Genomic DNA, 22,228 nt, shown 5'->3' with positions numbered 1-22,228 from the left:
GCCTGACTGTTTTCCGGACTCTCCACCTGGCCAGTGGGCATGGTTATTACTAACTAGATTATATTATGGCTGCAATACACTTCAATGCAGACATGTAAACATTTAATGCTAGACTGACTGATTTTCGTGTCAGTTTATCAAACAAACAACTAATCGATAATTAACTTTTGCATTCATTGATTAGCATGCTTTTTTCTTTTGCGTCTGACAGTCTACAAGAGCCAGAAACATTGCCATTAGTATGGAGACCGCGAGTGCGAGAGAAACACTAAAAAAAGTTCAAAGAAAAGGGTTTTATAGAATGAAAATAATTTAAATAGGTCCTGTCTTAGAGTTTTTATAACTCGTTTGCGAGAATTATACTCATTAGTGACCTCTGTCATGGCTGAAGCCTGCCTCTTTACATAATTTACATTATTATTAACATTAACCTGAAAATCGACAAAAAAAGAAAAAAGGTCTAAGAATACCACAAACTTAGATATTTAGTAGTGTTTTTAAATCTAATTTTGTAGCCCATTTCTAGATTTTTTTAACTCACAACGAGAATTCTAGTTCATTGTAGTATGTGGTATTTTTTTTAACTTTGTTCAAACGTGATCATTAACATGGCTTCTACAGTAAGAATAACTTGAATGTGTGAGTGGCTTTTTGAGGGAAGTAACACCGAGTTACGAAGAAGGGTACCAGATCTACTGTAAAACGTTAACGAAGACTTCAATAAAACATCTTTATGACCTTACACATGAGTCCGTTCTCAGTTTACCCTGTCAAGGTTTCTAAGTCACGCTTCGGGTTCGTCCGCAGTGTGGATTATGTGCCACAATGACCTGTGACAAGTAAACTGATACAAAATTGCTTTCTGTATCTCTCATAATGTTGAACTTTTCGTTTTAATGAATTATTCAGTCTGAATTTTTCCCAGAAACTGAGCTGTTTTCTTTTAAAACCATAATGTATCTTCTTGACGCGACTCTCTTAGAGGTTTTTGGTTACACCCGATGTAAAAAAAGGGGTAACAAATATATATATTTCCGGGAGGTTAGGAAACATTTTTAAGCTTTACATTTCTATCCTAAGACCTCCACCAAAGGTGGATGAGAGTGACGGTTAACATTTAAAAAACCCTCAGATATGAAATCTTTACTGCACTGTGATTGGTTTAGAAGTCTGGCACCACCCTTTGTTCTGCCTTTTAGGGTGTTGACTCGTCATGAATTATAGTCCTTAGTGACTGCTTGTGATATTTCCTTCTTGTCAACTGCTGAGCGAACTTAAGAAATTCAATAATTTGCCATTGCGGTTAAATTTACTGGGGGACTAGAATTTACGCTCCAAAGTTATATTTCCAGTGAAGGACTCGAAGGTGTAACATATAGAGATACACAGCTAATTATGACCACACTTGAAAGAGACCTTCAGTTAAACCTGAGTAAATCGAGCCACAAACCTCAGTGAAACTAACTTAACTTAAATAACTTAACGTCTGTACAACCCACTAGAAGCAAACCGGAAAATCTTCCCTTCCATTCTACGCTCTTCCTCGTGCTACACAGCTAACCTTGCCTCTGGAAGCCTGACACAGTGAGGACGAGCATAAACTTGGGGTAAGTGAGAGTAAAATCGAATTAGAATGAAGGAAGGTGTCATACCTTCCCAGAACCTCGCCAATTTTTGCTCGCTCTCTTTTACTCTTCTCTCCTCTTACCGCGAGCCTATCACCAGCTATGCCTTTAACGACGAAAAAAGAGGTTTTCTCACAAATTTAATTCACGCGGATCACATCTACATGAACTGATCATTTTATAAAATGAAACATATGGAGAAAAGGTAAATCAATAGAAGGCGTTCATGCATATTAGCTTGTTAATGAATATTTCTGCAGTTAAACCACTTTTTACATATAATTACAAATACAACATTCTTTTGAAATATACTCCAACTTATATTATCTTCAAATTCACCGGTGTCTTCTGTAAAAACTCCATTGACGGGACAAGCTAAGTTTTCAACTCCACCTTGAGACAGAGATTTCAACATTTTAGTTCGCACCTGTGATATACGATTGTGGAACACCAGGGTACGCGTATCGTCGACTCTCAAGTGTTTTCATTCCTATCTGAAATTGCGTTAGTAAATCGTATTTTTCTCACTTTTTTCTTAAGCATGAAATCTTTAATAAACTGTGATTCGTCTAGAAATCTCGCGCCACCCTTTTTTTCCTACATACGACTATGGAATACCAGGTTACGAGTTTGGTTCGTTAGCACGTAGCGTCTACTACAACGCCTTTGCGCATTTACGGGCGGAACGGGGAAAGACAGAATGTGGCCGAGACTAGTTCAGAATCATTATATACCACTTCAATAAACAAATCATGGCCGGTGATAGAAATTGACTCCAATAGCACGAATGGTAATGTACACTGAAGAGGTTCGAATGGTGAGGACTGAGCCGCTCTCCTTGTTTCAGCCTATATGACGAGCACGTGATGTTCGTGTGATTTCTCAACCAGCATGCATTTCGTGTGCATTAGAGTTTCACAATTGGTTCAATTTAACGCACAATAAAGATGGAATTTTTTAGTCAACACTGTTTACAATACAGCGTATACCCAAAGCGATGCAAATGACAGTAATTTCCTTTACAATTTCGAATTACATTTTCTCGGCTAAAGCAATACTTAACTGGATGAAACTTTACAAGATCACCAAGTTAAGAATAAATCAGAGATAGAAAAAAAATTTCCAGTATGGTTTCTAATTAAGCTGCCATGAGCCTGGGGTAAGTGTTTAATCATCATAAAAAATAGTTCTTGTTGCGCTGGGGCTTGCAGAAGGGCGAGACGAACTTGCGGGTCTTCTTTTGTTTTTTACTTTAACCTTCCTCTTCGATAGCATCAGCGCCTAAAGAAAAAAATAAGTGAACTTACGATGAAATTTCTAGAAGTGTTCGATGGCTGTTTGGGTTCTAGCGAAATTTTCTTAATTCTCCAAAGAATTCTGAACCAAAGTCGTCCGGTTATAAACGTTTTATTGAATTCTTGGATGTAAATGTTGACAAAAAAAAATAATAAAAAGTTTCTCAGGTAAAAAGATAAAACTAAATTGATTTTTCGAAATGTTCTCGGTGCATTTTTAACACTGAGATATGCGAGTCCAATCACAAGCCTTTCATTTTCCCCAAACGGTAATCTTTTACAGCGTCGTTACACAGTTTTCTGTAAATACCTGTGTTAGTATGGGCCGTACAATCACATTACCAGGAGGCTGCATCCAAGGTTCATCATCTATTTGTACGGGCATCTCTGATTTAAATTTGATTTTGATCTGTAATGAAGTAATAATGATTGTCATCAATTAAAAAAAAAAGCATTGAAGCGGATGAACGAAGAGGGTAAATTTCTGAAGAAATTGTGGTTCTGCGTCGGTGTGGGGGGGAGGGGAGGGGGGAAGGGAAGGGGTGGTATTACATAATAGTTTTTTTTATCAACTGATTTTATAAAGTAACTAGACCCTGTGAGCAGGGTAACTGGGATACCTGGATGGTACTGGATCCGTGGAATCAAGTGTAGTGATACTACGCGTGTCGGACTAGTATACTGAAATAGTGAGCTCAAGTCTGGCCAAGGGCATACACCTGTCTCAAAACATAGGCATGCTATGCATGCAAGAGTTATTTTTTTCTAGGGTGGGTGGATTACTTGAAACATTGTAAGCGGTCTACATTCTTACAAAAGGAAAGAAGATTAATAACGCGGGAAAGAATGAAAATGTCGAATTACCTCACACACAGGTATTTTGTGGTAGATTATGTGTGTTGTGCGAATAAATGTAACCAGAAATAAACTGTATTTGTGCCACGGATACCTGTTAGTACAAAATGTAGACAGCAGACTGCAGACCGGATACAAAATATAGACTGCAGAGTGGGTAAAAAATACAGACTGAGAATCTGAAGAGTTTTTACGTCTGGTATATAATAACATGTCATCTTACAGCTTACCGAGCGTCACGCAATCGTTTTTCCGCGATCAGCCTTCACGATTATTTGCACTATTGTGGAAAATTCCTGGCCCATTTCTTGATGACAATCGATCGTAATATAATTTCAAGCCTTCAAAATAATCTTCTTACTTTGCGCGCGAGTTGGTTTGTGTGATGTCTGTACAGATTTTACCAACGTAATAAAAGTAGATGACATGAATAATAGTGGTAATAATGGTAAAGCAAGCTTAAAACGGCAACAATCGCCAGAAACTAAAACGGATACACAGGGTATGAGTAAGTTTTATTGATTTTTCGAGAAAAATCTTCATATTTCGAAATATTTATCGTTGTAAATCGACCATATTTCGTTCCCTATACTATTCCTTATAACGTGTTCAAATTTTCAACGGTTCCTTACTCTGAGTCACACAACGCGTGACGCGTTCGTGAATTAATCGTTGGCTCTTTCTCGAAACGTGACCTTGGGTTGCCTGTGACAAGACAATTGCGTAAACAATACTTGACATAATAACATTATACACAAAAAACACGGGATTTTGGATCATGTATTTATTAAAATAGAATATCCATACAACTACAATGAAAACAAACATAAGATTCACCTTTCTGATCGTGAAATTAATACCATTCGCACTGTTATCGTAGCTACGTTCCCTGGCATCAAGTGAATCCAACATGGCATCTTTCTTCACTAGCAGTTTGCATCCATTTGAATTTTGTTCTTCAGTCTCACGGTAGTAGTGTTGTTCAATAGATTGCATAGAGTATATGCAGTTTGGTTTCAGATTTCAGATTTTGCTTTTTACAACGAGTTTACGTTTTCAACTAAGACATTGGCATACTTGGCATACAAGACATACAAGGCATTCAATGCTTTCATGGCTTTCAAGCGTTCGCGATTCTGTCCGATCCAAAATTACCGCTCAATAACATCTTTTTGTGTGGATTGGCCGCGAACAATACGACTTGTGTATGCGTCTATAAGTATTTTGAGCGTTTGCCCCATAATGCTCCAGATGATCGTAATCCAATTACGTTGAAATACAAAACGACTGACAAAATAGTTTTATGGGCAAAAATCTTGTGTTCGTCATGTGACCCGGCCCTGTCCGTGCATGACAACGTCAATCATCATCAAGATAGCACGCGTGATCAGCATGTGAACACCTCATTGGATCACAGTTAGTTGTCATGGTGTTGAGGGCCCAATGACCTCTGGGTACTATTGCTGGTTTTCAGTGTCACGCCATTCAAAATAGATCAAAATAAAAAATAAAAACCGTTCAATCGATTTAGTCTAGAATCTGGAAATAGAAAGAGGCTAGATATGTAAAGACTCTCGCCAAGATTCAGGTCACAGCAATTTTTCTTACGGAAGATATGAGGAGAAACGTTTTTCCCAAATTTATAGAGATTTGTATGGAGCCGCCATGCTGGTGCCCACCTAGATGGGCACCAACATGGCGGCCGGAAACCAGCAGAAACATCTGTCACTAAGTTTTGCTACAAAAGCGTGAATTTATCTCTCTAAGAACTCATAAACGTAACAATAATACTTTATTCTAATACAAGAACTGTTCAGATAGCTGAATTTCCCTAAATAAGTCACCTTTTAAACCAACATAACAGCTCTCTCGCTCGTCATGTAAAGGCCACGTCACGCAAAAGCTTAGAAATTCAAGAGTAGTCTATCACTAAACCAAGAACCCATTTGGAGTGAAAATTTGTCTGAATATTAGTTTTTAGCTGCTCTAATACATCATGAAAGTAAAATCTCAGGAGGATCAATAGTTCTGAAGTCTGAAATTTAGTGACGTCACGTGAAAACCAGCAATTGCGCAATTTTTCCATTTTGTGGCGGAGGAAAAAAAAAAAAAAAAAAAAAACTAGACCCTGTGAGCAGGGTAACTGGGATACCTGGATGGTACAGGATCCTTGGAATCAAGTGTAGTGATACTACGGGTGTCGGACTAGTATAATGAAATAGTGCGCTCAAGTCTGGCCAAGGGCATAGACGTATTTCAAAACATAGGCATGCTATGCATGCAAGAGTTACTTTTTTGTAGGGTGGGTGGATTACTTGAAACATTGTGAGTGATGTCTACATTCTTACAAAAGGAGAGAAGAATATTAGTGTGGGAAAGAACGAAAATGTCAAATTACCTCACTCACAGGTATTTTGTGGTAGATTACGTGTGTTTTGCGAATAAATGTAACCAAAAATAAACTGTATTAGTGTCACAGATACCTGTTAGTACAAAATGCAGACAGCAGACTGCAGACCGGATACAAAATATAGACTGCAGACTGCAGAGTGGGTACAAAATGCAGACTAAGAATCTGAAGAGTTTTTACGTCAGGTATATAATAACATGTCATCTTACAGCTTACCGAGCGTCACGCAATCGCTTTTCTGCAATCCGCCTTCACGATTATTTGCAGTATTGAGGAATATTCCTGGCCCATTTCTTGATGAAAATCGATCGCAATATTATTTCAAGCCTTCAATATAGTCTTATTACTTTGCGCGCGAGTTGGTTGGTGTGATGTCTGTACAGATTTTATCAACGTAATAAAAGTAGATGATGTGAACAACAGTGATGGTAAAGCAAGCTTAAAACGGCAGAAATCGCCAGAAAATACAACGGATACACAGGGTATGAGTAATTTTTATTGACTTTACGAGAAAAAATGTTCATATTTCGAAATATGTATCGTTGTAAATCGACCATACTTCGTTCCCTGTACTATTCCTTATAACGTGCAGTTCCTCTCGTAACTTAACACCGAGTCACACAACGCGTGACGCGTTCATAAATTAATCGTTGGCTTTTTCTCGAGACGTGAGCTTGGGCCGCTTGTGACAAGACAATTGCGTAAACAATATTTAACATAACAAAATTATACACCAAAAAAACACAGGGTTTTGGATCACGTATTTATTAAAAAAGAATATCCATACAACTACAATGAAAACAAACGTAAGATTCACCTTTCTCATCGTCAAATTAATACAATTCGTACTGTTATCGTAGCTACGTTCCTTGCCATCAAGTGAATCCAACATGTCGTCTTTCTTCACAAGCAGTTTGCATCCCTTATAGCTATGTTCTTCAGTCTCACGGTATTAGCGTTGTCCATTAAATTGCATAGAGTATATGCAGTTTGGTTTCAGATTTCAGATTTTGCTTTTTACAACAAGTGAACATTTTTCAACTAAGACATTGGCATACTTAGCATACAAGGCATTCAAGGCTTTCATGGCTTTCAAGCGTTCGCGACTCAATCCGTTCCAAAATTACCGCTCAATAACATCTTTCAGTGTGGATTAGCCGCGATTAATACGACTTGTATATGCGTCTGTAAGTATTTTGCGCGTTTGCGCTATAATGCTCCAGGAGATCGCAATCCAAATACGTTGAAACACAAAACAACTGACCTAAGAGTTTTATAAGCAAAATCTCGTGTTTGTCATGTGACCCGGCCCTGTCTGTGCATGACAACGTCAATCATCATCAAGATAACACGCGTGATCAGCATGTGAACACCTCATTGGATCACAGTTAGTTGTCATGGAGTTGAGGGATAACACGCGTGATCAGTATGTGAACACCTCATTGGATCACAGTTAGTTGTCATGGTATTGAGGGCCCAATGACCTCTGGGTACTATTGCGCAATTTTTCCATTTTGTGGCGGAGGAAAAAAAAAAAAAAAAAGACAAAAAAACAAAGGCATTTTATGACTGGGCTACCACAGGTATCCCAGTAAAAAAGACGACAAAAAAACAAAGGCATTTTATGACTGGGCTACCACAGGCATCCCAGTAAATATGCAGAAAAAATGACGCTACGCCACTGGTGGGAACATATTAACGTGAAAAACAGAAATAACTAGACCCTGTGAGCAGGGTAACTGGAATACCTGGATGGTACTGGATCCTTGGAATCAAGTGTAGTGATACTACGGGTGTCGGATTAGTATAATGAAATAGTGAGCTCAAGTCTGGCTAAGGGCATACACCTATTTTAAAACATAGGCATGCTATGCATGCAAGAGTTATTTTTTGTAGGGTGGGTGGATTACTTGTGGTCTACATTCTTACAAAAGGAAAGAAGAGTATTAACGTGGAAAAGAACGAAAATGTCGAATTACCTCACTCACAGGTATTTTGTGGTAGATTATGTGTTATGCGAATAAATGTAACCAAAAATAAACTGTATTGGTGCCACAGATACCTGTTAGTACAAAATGCAGACAGCAGACCGGATACAAAATATAGACTGGAGACTGCAGAGTGGGTACAAAATGCAGACTGAGAATCTGAAGAGTTTTTACGTCTGGTAAATAATAACATGTCATCTTACAGCTTACCGAGCGTCACGCAATCGCTTTTCCTCGATCAGCCTTCACGATTATTTGCACTATTGTGGAAAATTCCTGGCCCATTTCTTGATGAAAATCGATCGTAACATAATTTCAAGCCTTCAATATACTCTTCTTACTTTGTGCGCGAGTTGGTTTGTGTGATGTCTGTACAGATTTTACCAACGTAATAAAAGTAGATGAGGTGAATAATAGTGATGGTAAAGCAAGCTTAAAACGGCAGAAATCACTAGAAACGACAACGGATACACAGTTCGCGACTCAATCCGGTCCAAAATTACCGCTCAATAACATCTTTTAGTGTGGATTGGCCGCGAATAATACGACTTGTGTATGCGTCTGTAAGTATTTCGAGCGTTTGCGCTATAATGCTTCAGGTGATCTTAATCCAAACACGTTGAAATACAAAACGATCGACAAGAGTTTTCTAAGCAAAAATCTCGTGCTCGTCATGTGACCCGGACCTGTCCGTGCATGACAATGTCAATCATCATCTAGATAACACGTGATCAGCATGTGAACACCTTCACCCTAATTGGATCACAGTTAGTTGTCAAGGTGTTGAGGGCCCAATGAGCACTGGGTATTATTGCGCAATTTTTCCATTTTGTGGCGGAGGAAAAAACGAAAAAAAAAGACGACAAAAAAACAAAGGCATTTTATGACTGGGCTACCACAGGTATCCCAGTAACAAGAGAATAGCACGAGGATAATCAACTTATGGCTTCATTATGTTATTTACTGGATTACAACCAGACATCTATACCTGGGCTCCCTGTGCTAGCCGAATACCAGTCCTGATTCCACTTTGAATCTGACCCTTTTAATAAAGAATTCATTTCAATTAAGAACTAAGGCACCATTTTTATTGCTAAATAAAAACGTTTCCTTTGCAAATACTTAAGAAGAAAGGAAAAGGCAGGATACAAAAATTGTGACAGTTAGTAGAAAAAAATACGCGGAGCAGATTGGAGAGAACAGTATGGTGCATATGCCTGCTGATGTTAGGGTGTGAAGGGTAAAGATGGTGGTGATTCTGACTCACTAGGTGCATTACTCCCTGAAGTCCAACCACCTCGACAAGACCGTCACAGTGACAAGCTGGGGAATGACCCTGCGAAAAGATTCAAGCATTTTCAATTGTGTTTGGAAAAGGAATCCAGGATTGCCTTTATTTCGTTTAACTTCGCTTTGCGATTGGTCCAGATAATTCAAGCCACTCTCTGAGCCAATCACGGGCAAAACTAAAACCAACGGTGATTTGGTCATTTGCTACTTCCCGCGCTATTGGCGGTTTGGACAATTCTACTCTTCGCACTTATTGGCTTCTTTATAGCTAATGCGCTGAATCTTTGAGTCTTTTCATGTCATGGTTATTTTATCAGTTGTTTGGTTCTGAGAATATGAGCAGATATCACCACTAAATTCATGAAGTACTACATACATCTTCTTTGTCTGGTCCCCATGTATCTGTGCTTGCTCCCCAACTGGCCGGGAAACAAATTTAAAAAAAAAGTTAAAGCGCAAAATTTATACAAAAGAATAAAAGACTTTACAAGTAGTGAATTGATAATCGCAGGTCAGCTGCTATCAAAGTAATCTCAGAAAAGAAGCATTAAAAAATTCAGACAGAGCGAACGACTTGCGAACAACTACATCAGTTACGCAATGATTGTCAGACGAATACGACAACAACTCTGGTTCAACCACCGCTGCAAAGACCTTGGTCTCGTTCCGGCCGGACTTCGACTTAGGTCCCCGTTGAACACACAAGAGGCCATCCAGATCGTCAAATCCACCTGCCGACGACTGGTCAAAGCACGGATTAACGACTGTCACAGAAGACTCAACCACTACAATAACAAATTACAACAACTACTTGACAAACTGCAACAGCAGTTACCGACTACCTTACTCGACACAGTCACAGCTATTGCCGACAGAAGAGCCGACAAAACGAGTTACCAAGCTCGTGACAAACATCAACAAAAACTGACGCGACTTCAACATAACAAAGACAAAAGACGACAAAGAACCGACGACAACTGGGTCAGGAACATCTCTTCCCGTCCCTTAGACAAGACTGAGACTCAAGTACTATCTTACGGACTGAAACACTCAGTGACGCCTAAACGTATACCGACCGAGTCTATTGTATCTAGTGTTGAGGCGGCTCTTTCTCGTCAACGAGACTTATCAGAACCTGCCAAGGACAACATCAGAAGTAGAATTGCTTCCACGATACAATCAGCCTCTATAACTGATAGCAACTTAACCAAAGACGAACAACAAGCACTGAAACGACTGAAAAACGACAAGAACATTGTTATACTACCAGCCGACAAAGGACGTGTTACTGTTGTTATGGACAAGACTGACTACTATGACAAAATGGACGCACTTGTTAACGACAAACAAACTTACGAATTACTTAAACGTGACCCGACGCCAGCACTACAACGCAAACTCAACAACAAACTACTTACGCTCAAAAAGACTAAAGCCTTTGACACTCAACGCTACTACCGGCTGAGGTGCTCTGTATCACAACCACCTAAACTTTACGGACTACCGAAACTACACAAACCTGGGATACCTATGCGACCTATAGTCTCATTCTGTGGGTCCCCGACGTACCAACTGTCGAAATACCTTACGACGATACTGCAACCACTGACTGACAAATCGAGACGTAAACTACAATCAACTGAGAACTTTATTGACGCTATCAAAGACGTACAGATACCTGACGACTACAAACTTGTGTCTTTTGATGTGAAATCACTGTTCACCAGTATTCCACTTCAATTGGCTCTACAGTGTACTGAAACCGCCATCCAACAGTCTACTGATGCACTACCATTACCGACAAAAGACATTATGGACCTACTTAACCTCTGCCTTACATCGACTTACTTTCAGTACAACGGGAAACACTACAAGCAGTTGCACGGAACAGCTATGGGGTCGCCGGTCTCCGTTGTTGTCGCAGAAATTGTGATGCAAAACATCGAGGAACGCGCCCTTGCAACTTGCCGACAAACCATACCGCTTTGGTTACGCTACGTTGACGACACATTTACCGCCGTACACAAAGACGAAATTGACGCTTTTCACAATCACCTTAACGAACAAAACACCGACATTCAGTTTACCAGGGAGATCGAAGAAGACGGCAAGCTTCCTTTTCTCGACTGTTTGGTAAGCCGAAACAACAACGAACTACGAACAACAATATACAGAAAACCGACGCATACCGACAGACTTCTTGACGAATCATCCTACAACCCGACTTCCCACAAAGCTACGACTATCAAGACATTGACAAGACGAGCGCAACTTGTTTGCAACACACCGGACAGTTTATCTGACGAAAACAAGTACCTGGACCGCGTTTTTGACAAAAACAACTACAACACTGATTTCATTAGACGAAACACTCACAGAGTTACCGACACTACAGAAACTAACAGGGACTCCACATCTATCACGACTACAGCTGCTATACCCTACATCAAATGCACTCCTGAGGCTATCGCGCGGATCCTACAACCTTACAACATTCGCGTAGCTCACAGGCCTATTACTACTTTACGACATTTACTGACCAACGTTAAAGACAAAGACGAACCCAACAACAGACAGGGAGCGATTTATAAGATCGAATGCTCCGACTGCCAGGCCTCCTACATTGGTGAGACTGGTAGAAACCTTAACACGCGACTAACTGAACACAAACGAGCAACTAGAAATGGCGATGCAAACAATCACATTTCTGAACATCACCGACAAACTAATCACAGAATCGACTGGGACTCTGCTAAATGCTTAACCTACAGTACAAACTATTTTCAACGACTGACTCTGGAAAGCTGGTTCACTAACTTAGAGCAGAAGCCTCTCAACAGATGTCAACAATTACCAGCACCTTACAAACGACTCATTAACGACGTGAACAAACCGACAAACAGACCGACAAACAACAGACGGATCGAAACCGACCAATGACTGTTAACAAACTCTACACGAGTCTTCCAGCCAATCACATCACGGCTAAACAGACCAATCACGTTCAACAGACCAGACTTTATAACATCATCGACTGACAACTACTCCTCACTTGACTCTGAAGATGACTATCGCACAGATAGTCGAAACGTCAGTCACCAACAACAGTTCTTTTCAGAGCTACACACACCCGGACGATCACACTACACGAACTACATGAAACTATGGAAAGCAAAGTTGTCACCACCTTACCACCATATATTCAATGGCTGTAGCTTAAAAATAAGAAAAGTGGAAGGTAAAAAAGCAGAGGAGCCCCTCACCCAGATAATTAACCTTTTACACCCAAAGATCAGTGTGCATATTCTCCGTGCTCTTTTCTATACATTTCCTACGGTGCTGACATGGAGATTTTGCTTAACAATCAAGAGCTCTGATATTTTTTGATCATTATTTAATTCTCATGACCTTAATGTTTGATTCAGGGGTGATACTGTTAGGAGAAATTAGATGTTGGTCAGTCTAAGGGGTAAAAGGGTCAAACTATTATACTGTTTAATACTACATAACTACATCTACTGTTGACTTACTATGTGAGAGGTTGATGATTCTCTGTTAGCTTCTGTCCTTCAAATGACAACCAATAGGTTTTCCAAATGTACTTCCTATTAGTTTTTATTTACAAAATTATATTACATTATGATTTGTGTATTGGTAAACAAACATTAAACTGTTTATATCATGATGTCAGAGTCAGGCTAATTGATCGATCAACATCTATTTAATCCATCAACATCTTCATCAGGTGATGAGGTTGAAAGTTGTTATGTCACTACTTGTAGCACCTTGGTTTGTAATTATTGGTGGGTTATAGCTTGCTGTCATTGGAGTATTTCGATACTCATTAATTATTCCAAGTTTCGATATTGTTCCTTTAAAGGTCTACTTTGTTACTGATCAGCTGTTATGCTATTTGATAGTAAGCATTTCAATTCCATCATCTTTATTGACGTATTAGATTTGTGTATAAGTTGAACAGTTAAAGTTAATATCTAACCCTCTACCACCTTGAGTGTTGTACTATGAATATTGACAAGTTTTCAAGCATAAAGCTAATAAGAAGACAGGTCCTTAATGGTCGGCTAATGGTCGAATAAATGAATATTAGGTTATATTGTTTGATTCAGTATCAAATTTTCATGGCTGAAAACATAAATATGTATCAATCACACAATGCAGTGGACTGATATGTTGATTTTGCAAGTACAGTGTATAGGGGCCATCTGATTACATCAATCAGAAATATAAAACTATGTAAAACCATACTATGTAAACTTGACGGAGCAACTTCAGAATACCCCGCAACTTATTTACATGTCATTGAATAAGAATAGCGTCTATTGTGTTATGCCTCGATCTTCAAAGCCTCCCGACACATGTAAATGAGTTGCGGGGTATTCTGAAGTTTAGCCAACTTGACATCATTTGATTCCTTATCCACTTACCAAGAGACAATATGCAGACCTCCTTCCCTGAAGAGTTTAAGTGAGATTTGTCTTTGTATTGCCTTCTTTAAGTGATGCACTGTCGCATTTTGGATGACAACTACAGCTGAAAGTGTATTAAAAGGCATATAAAATTATATATATATAAGGAGTGGACCTTCCACTATGTTCCCCAAATTTTTTCACCAAAGAGAACCATCACTTCTGGATGCGATAGAGAGTCAATCTTTTTCTCCGATTCTTCTGGGCTCTCTTCGTCCGCCATATTGAGTTGAGGTTCATTCCCAGGCTTTCTCGAAGTGCAAGAGGAGTTGCGCCTGCCTCCGCTTGCCACGATTAGATTACAGCCGACATTTCAGTATACTCAAAGATCGCGTAAATTGGATGATGATCTCCAATGAAGAACAACTTAAGATTGTTGTTCTGTGGTACTTTTTTTTTTCATGTGGGTATGCTGCTGGAGCTAAAAAGAAGAAGGATCTATAAACTAATGTTGAGGTATGTGAAGAGAATGAAATCTCAGACAAGCTTCTTGCGCTTAAATTACTGGTAGTATTTCTTTGTGATCGATCGGGTGCTAATTTCTGCAATTTTGAATTTGGATTTTATCTTTCTTCGAAAAAAAAGCGAGCATTTATTAAGTCTGTGAAATCGATATTATTTGAGGGAAAATTCACGAAATTTGTCGCGATAACCTACCCGCGCGGATTTTGTTATGCAGTCGAGAAAATTAGAAGCTTTTTAATTTTGCATACGTACGGTACGTACGGGAGGAGTTTGGGTGAACTTTATGGCAAAATATGTTATACTGAAAAAAAATCGATATTCGTTTGTCAGCCAAAAGTGGGTAAGCTAAAGGTTGTTGTTGAAATATCGATTAAACTGTTGATATGTATTGTGTATGCCAGTTGATAACACTTCTGTGGTAAATGTGATCGAGAGGATTAGTCCTTCGCAGGCGAAAGATACTAAAATATCACGCGATATTTTTTGTCCTTTTATCACGGTATTTGTTTCATCGATATTTAAAATAATATTTGGAAAAATTTCCGCACAGCCCCATACTTAATTATGCATGTACATCTTACTGGTGATACACTGAATAATAAAGCCCCATATATGGATGTATAATGATGTATGGGGCTGTGCGGAAATTTTGCCTAATATTTTTTCAAGCGCTCCACATGGAGAAAAAGTGGAAAGTTAAATGACTAAGAACATTTTTGCTTTTTTTGTTCAAATACATGCACACTACATAATAGTCTGGGCTATTCGAGAAGGAGTGTCACGACAGGTGGTCTAAATTGATGCTAGAAATTAATAATTTATTACAAATCTCGTCTCCTGGCAGCAGTGATTAGGTTAATATCATGGCTTTGATCTTCTAGTTTACATGAAATATAATTTGTAAGGACTTAAAAGCATAGATCTCAACTGGTTCACATGTGATTCATACAACGTAACTCATACAATGTAACAATGAATTGTATTCATACATATACCAATCTAATAAGCACAAGATTTTAATTGTAATATGTATCAGAGAAATAGTATGATTTGTGCATTTCTGAAGAGACTAGTTCAAATACCTGACTGTGTACAGTATGTATTGTTGAATTAAGACAAACAGAATGGAGTTGAGAGGGGAAATTCCTACAGTCTCATTAAAACATTCACTAGATTTTTCATTCAAAGTATGGTGTTGAAACTCAGTAGAATATGAGTGACACAACAATTTTGTTAAGAATATTCTCAAAATAGTTGTAAACAAAAAAAAGCTTGGGCCACTATAATTTTAGCATTAGAAGAGATGGTCTGCACACTTGTTGGTTTTATATCAGAAATCTCAGTCCTTGAATATTTTAACTGCTGACTTGTGTGATGGCTTTTGGTGTTCTTTTCAATGAACTATTTTATTGCCAAATTTGGAAACTGGTGGGCAATGGACATAATCAAGTAGATTGTGTTAAATTAGATGAGTATTGTAAATATAATTAAGTGAGGGGGCAAAATCAAATCCAAGGACATTACTTAAATTCCCTCTAGGGTTTGCACAGAATGCAGTTATTTAATTTCTTAAATTATAGAAATTTTCACACTAATCAGGAAAGAATGCAAAAACGAAGACTTATTAGTCTAGATGAAATTTTGAGTTTTCAATTCTTTTTCTAGTTTAGAAGCTTCTAGTAGAGCTAGTAAATATGTTATCATTATCTGTCTACACTTGTTGGTTTTATATCAGAAATCTCAGTCCTTGAATATTTTAACTGCTGACTTGTGCGTAATTACCATATGGACAGACTTTCCATGAAGTATTCTATATAAAATCATATGATCTTTCTATTTCAGTACATGCCTGCTACCTGTGAGGACAAAGCAGATAATGGCGACATTGTGTCTGTTCACTATACAGTATGTACATATATGACTTTCATGTTGTCAGCTTCTTACTTGAAAGCATTACAGTGAATTCTTAAGGAAAGGATGTGCTCACATCCTTACATTTTTCAAGCCAGAAATTTGAACCAAAATTGTTTTAACCACTTGGGTGCCAAGCTGTTATAAGTAAATAGAATTTGGCATCCTCTCCCTTTAGCTTTCTGTTATCATTTTAAATTAGACTGCCTAAACAAAAAGACAAAAATAAACTGTCAAAATAAAAAATAAAAAAAAAACTAACAATAGCACAAAGTAAACAACAACAAAAAGTAAAAACCTGTTCTCAATTCTTATTAAAAATGTAGCTATTGCAAATGTTTGAATTTCCTTAATTTTTCAATGAAGTCTTATAGGGTACACTGGTGAATGGACAAATGTTCGACTCATCCCTGGTAAAAGGAAGGGAGCCACTTGAGTTCCAGTTGGGCAAAGGGAAGGTTATCAAAGGTAACTTGCATCAGGACCTCTGATTATTTTGCTATACTATCAGGATGATTTAATTTCGGATTCATAAAGCCATTAAGCCAAAGTTATCAGTCAACTGCTCTCTAGAGCAAAAAAGGTAAAACATTTTAAAATCATGAGCTGACGAGAACACAGTTTGGCAACAATTAAATTGCATAAAGCATGAGAAAACTCAAGTGAGCACTTGACTGGCAATTGGTTTTATTTTTTAATCTGATATGTTGAGAATATGGAGCAAGTGTTCTTGGCCAATCACATAGAAACATGAAGTATTGAACCATAAAATCAAACATGGTTACTGTCAATACTTATACAAAGTCAAATAAAAATTGTTCTAATTGCAAGATTTTGACTTCTTTTACTATCTGGTTTCTGACTCTTTTCTAAAAGTTCCTAGTTAACCTTTTCACTCCCATGAGTGACCAAGACAGAATTTCTCCTTACTATATCTGTACCATACAAGTGATGAGAATTAAGAAAAATATCAATTATGGGATTACTAATTGATCCAATACCAAATTCTCCAAACTGGCATAATGAGAATCATTTGGCAGACTGTAAGGAGAATTGCTAAAGAAATCTTGGGAGTTAAAGGGTTAAAACAATTTTAGAGATGCTAAGATATCCCAATTCTTCATTTCATGTGAATGAAGTATTCTCTTGACTTATGATTTGGGAATTATTTAGGTACTATAGTTTTGCTTACAACTATGTGACATTTTGTTGGTCATGTATACATACATAGTGAGGTATAAAAATTATAAGGAGGAAACATTAAAAGCTAGACTAGAAAGGAACCACTGTGTCCTCAGTCAAGTGTGCTAGTGAATTTGATCTTATGAGGTTACCTTTTGTGATATCTAATGTAGTGAGAAACATTGAAAATAAAAACCAAAGTGTAATTACTGTATAGTGATTTTAGACATATGAAATTCATATGTTTGCACTGCGGTGAAGAAACGAATTTAGGAGATCCTTGCAGCTAAGAACACTACTGAACTAGTAGTTGAAAATGGGACCTGAGAAAAATTCAGGCCTGTATGGGTTTTGAACCCATGACCTCTGCGATACCAGTGCAGCACTCTACCAACTGAGCTAACAAGCCATCTGGGAGCAGGTCAATATGTTGGGTCCAAATAAACCATCCAGGTGATGAATAATAATGACTTCCAATATTTTGAGTTCTTCTTTTGCCTGGCTGGTAATACTTTTTTTAAAAGCTCTCAGTTAAAGCCCTTTTAGAGATGTTAAGATTTGCCAAATTGTGATTTTATGTGAACTGCAGTGACAGAAAGTTCACCACTTTACAAGTAATTGCCACCTTAATTTTTTCACTTATTTCTGTAATTTTTTTTTTTACAGGTTGGGAGATGGGTATAAAAGGAATGTGCATAGGGTAAGATTTAGAAATATTACAGTATGCGTATAATGATTTTAGATATATGAAATTCATATATTTGCACTGCAGCGAAGAGATGAAATTAAAGGATCCTCGCAGCTAAGAACTCTACTGAAATGAGTAGTTGAAAATAGGACCTGGAAAAAATTTCAGGCTCGTACTGGATTTGAACCCATGACCTCTGTGATACCGGTGCAGTGCTCTACCAACTGAGAGCTGGTCAATATGTTGGGTCCAAATATACCATCCAAGTGCTATACATACTACAGTATGTGATAAAAAACAACAATAAGATCAAATATTTTCATCATGAGCAGGTTTTTGTCATTAGCAATTAGTGCCATTGAGGAAGGGACTTCTTCTAAAGTGGGTCTTAGCTTAGCAGGATTTCCTCAAGTGAAAAAAAAATACCTACTTAAAATTTTACTTCTAAGCGACAAGTTGGGGTGCAAAAAATTGTGCCCATGGATTGATACTATTTTCCAAGTTCTATTAATTTGAAATAAGCTAATTGCAAACATAACTGACAACAAGACTGACATGGCAACTTTTAAGTAAAACTCCCTTTGGGCTTCATAGCCCCTTACTGTCTTAACTGCCTTTCTTATTCTTCTTTTCACATTGTTTATTCTCTACAAGTAAATTCAAAAACCCCTTTTGGTTGATCATTTTTGTAGCTCCCTCAAATGAGTTTAAAGAAGCAGTTCTCAGGCTGATATTTTTCAACAGTCCTCGATTCTATTTTTTCTCTTTTCAGTGAAAAAAGAAAATTGATCATCCCTCCTCACCTAGGGTACGGAGCTCATGGAATTCAGAATGTTATTCCTCGTAAGTAAATGTTGATTGTAAAAATGATCATGGAAGAACAAAGGGGGCCTGTAAATACAGAAAATGGCACGAGCGGAAGAGCAAGTCCTGATTTATTACACAAGTGATATTTGGGAAATTTACTTAACCCTTTAACTCCCAAGATCTGATCGTTAATTCTCCCCTGTAGCTGCTACACATTTCCTTATAAATTAGTTATGAGAACTTGATGCTAGATCAAGATAGCAGCTTCTACCTGATAAGTTTAAATATTCTCATTACCTGTTTGCTGAAGAATGTATGGATATTGTAGGGAGAAGTTTTGTGTTGATCCCTTCTGGGAGTTAAAGGGTTAATTGAACTTGGACGATCATAACATTTCAGAACGTCACAAGCAGCCATTAATCATTAAATGCAAAAGCAGTTTGTATGATTTTTGATTTTTAAGTCATTTTCCAAATCTCTTTGTATGTCCTCAGTCACACGTTACTTAGAATAAGAAATTTCCAACGAGTTGGAAAATGCTAAAATATTTTCTTTGTAATGGCAATTTGATAAAATAATTATGACATTTCAACCAAGTTTAAAGTTTTTTGAAATATTTAGAACTTAGCATTTCTTGTTTGTCTTTAATTCTGAGCACATGCAATATGTAAATCCTGTGTTGCAATCTATAACTTATTTTATTGAGCATGAGTCATTGACCAGTCATGATTGAGATATCTGTTGGATATGTGGTATAGCCAAATAGGGAAAAAATTTCTTTTAAATTTCTTGTTATAACACGGAATGGGAATGGTCAAGAAGCCTTTCCTTTTCGCTCCCTTTGCAAGATTTCTACACAGCCCCATTTTTCCTTATGCAGATAGTTTATGGATAAAGAAAATAATGGCAGAAACAATATTTTGCCTTTAGGACTACAACTTTGATTTGTTTTAGAATAGTATGGGGCTATAAAGAAATCTTTCTGCTAATCGGGATATTAATATCATTCTACGTTACTGAATAAGCAGCAAATCCTAACATTTTCTTATTTTTGCTTTATTCACACATAGCCGACTCTGTACTTATTTTTACCACCGAGCTCATGTCCATTAAGAGGAAGTCGCTTTTCGATCCAAAGTTACTGCTGCAAATAGGATTTTGGCCGTTCCTGGCTGGAGTGATTTTGTACTATCTGTATAGAAAGACATGTAAGAAATCTGGAAAGCCTGAAACAAAGTCGAGCAAGAAAAATAAAAGGAAGTAACAAAACTGTGAACCTTTTTATTTATGAGGTTATTCGTAAATGATATCACAGTATTCCTCTTACTCGGCATCAGTTGACTACGACACGATTTTGTACCCTAATTTTGGAAACTTTCCATGCGCAACGCTTGAAATTCGTTGACCACTCTGGAGCAATCAGCGTAGAAACCAGAACTCGGTTAGTGATTGATAAAGGTGACAATTAACCTTTTAACTCCCAAGATCTGATTGTCAATTCTCCCCACTAGCTACTACACATTTCCTTGTTAATTGATTACGAGAATTAGGTGTTCAATCAAGGTAATAAATTGTACCTGATGAGTCTGAGTGTTCTCATTACCTGTTTGCTGTATAATATATGGATACTAGAGGGAGAAGTTACATGGTAATCACTTCAGGGAGTTAAAGGGTTAAAGTACATTGCCTGAAGCGCGGGCAAACGCGACTGACCAATTCGCGACTAGCTTTTAATTTAGATTTGATTGGTTGAGAGGATGGTGCAAGTTTTCTGGACCAATCACAGAGCGCAGTAAAGCAAACCCAAAACGAACTTGGCTTGCTTTTGACACTTCACACTTACTTTAGACACCGAAAGATTACTCTACATCGATATTTTCTTAAGAACCAGTCAAATAATCTATCGGAAAGTATTATCCGCCTCTATTAACGATTTAACAAATAGAGAAGCCTTGACTGTGCTCTGTTCTGTTATAAAGCACGCAGGAAGCGGCTAGAGCACGAAAAAAGTGTAGGGAGAAACACGAGACGTAGTCCCACTTCTTGCTTTACTGTGATGACCGGAGATCGCCATGATAAGCGAACCGCGATGGACTTCAGCATGATCATTTTTACTCAGACACCGTCATGATTAGTATGAATTTTAACAGTTATGCCAGTTTGATTATATTTTTCATCATTTCTGTTTTGTTTTTGAACTCTGAACTTTATATACTATACGAGTGTTGGATGTGTTTGATTTTTATTACCGTACGTAAGCTTGCAATCTAACTGAGCGTGAGAATCTTTATCGGAATGTCTATTTTGTTTTTCCTTTGAGGATTTTCGTATCTGCTCACGTTTTAATAACGTAAATTACGGCGCCTGGTATGTTTACAAAACCTTTCTTTGGTTCTTCTGTTGCTACTTGCCGGCTCGCTTGTTCCGAAATTTCACTTTCAATTATCGGAAAAAAAGCTAAAAAGAAGTCCCGGAAAAGGTCGAACATAATACAATTTGGCAGATGGCGTGACAGCTTTAGCTCAGTTCTATGCTCTGTACTCTCATAAAGCACGCTCTTTCAACCAATGACAGCGCGCGTTATATCCGAACTTTATTATAATATGCAATGGTAATGCTACTCACTAAATGACATGGAAAGTCACGGTTAGTAGAATTTATTCGTTTGCTTGTAATGGCGCTTCTACATCTTATTTCCTTCCCATGGTTAACTGAAAAGATAACTTTACAAGAAACGAGGGGATTTAATTCAGCTTTCGCTCACTGAATTCTTTCGGTTTCTGATGTGGAAGCCCGAATTGAAAGAACTTACCGAAAGTTTAGTTTAGAAGAACTCATAACTATGCTTAAATTTTGTTCACCGAAAAAATTAGGAGAATCCAGACTTTAAATAACTGAACGTGAGAATTATTAATTAAAATGCTAATAAACACCTCTCCAAGTCATTTCGCAAAGGAGTAAACAATACCCATGGTGTTTAGACGGCGTGTCAAATGTTATAACCCAATCAATGATACATTTGCGATAACAAATTTGTTTGGAAACCAATTTTACGCAAACAACGAAAATGATTTGAGGAGTAAAAATTTACCTAAGTCATTTGCCTGCTTAAGGTCGGCCCTAGTAGTAGCGATCCATGATCAAGGCTTTAAACACGCTGTCCCCCACTGGCAAAAAATGGATATTTACATATAACGCAACTCATCACCCGACGGATATCACCCG

The 22,228-nt window shown here is 37.8% G+C and overlaps 2 protein-coding genes across 4 annotated transcripts; both read left to right on the top strand.

The window, feature by feature from the left end:
• Positions 1-10,063: 10,063 nt before the first annotated feature.
• Positions 10,064-12,913, top strand: LOC131785985 (uncharacterized). Its single transcript, XM_066165259.1, has 2 exons — positions 10,064-11,451; positions 12,889-12,913. Exons 1-2 carry the CDS (start codon positions 10,064-10,066, stop codon positions 12,911-12,913), a joined length of 1,413 nt encoding a protein of 470 aa, XP_066021356.1.
• A 1,339-nt stretch (positions 12,914-14,252) lies between these two features.
• LOC131774751 (uncharacterized) lies at positions 14,253-21,151 on the top strand. Of its 3 annotated transcripts, none has more exons than XM_066165714.1 (6): positions 14,253-14,406; positions 16,258-16,320; positions 16,701-16,794; positions 18,175-18,208; positions 18,969-19,039; positions 20,074-21,151. In XM_066165714.1, exons 2-6 carry the CDS (start codon positions 16,261-16,263, stop codon positions 20,265-20,267), a joined length of 453 nt encoding a protein of 150 aa, XP_066021811.1. In that variant the 5' UTR covers positions 14,253-14,406; positions 16,258-16,260; the 3' UTR covers positions 20,268-21,151. The 3 variants fall into 3 exon arrangements, with proteins under 3 accessions (XP_066021811.1, XP_066021812.1, XP_066021813.1); XM_066165715.1 differs by having other exon boundaries at positions 16,693-16,794; XM_066165716.1 differs by lacking the exon at positions 16,258-16,320.
• Positions 21,152-22,228: the final 1,077 nt, after the last annotated feature.

The sequence above is a fragment of the Pocillopora verrucosa genome, chromosome 4 (genome assembly GCF_036669915.1).
Source record: "Pocillopora verrucosa isolate sample1 chromosome 4, ASM3666991v2, whole genome shotgun sequence".
NCBI classification, from domain to species: domain Eukaryota; kingdom Metazoa; phylum Cnidaria; class Anthozoa; order Scleractinia; family Pocilloporidae; genus Pocillopora; species Pocillopora verrucosa.
Note: the sequence above shows the minus strand (reverse complement) of the source record. Positions and strands in the feature narration are given on the sequence as shown.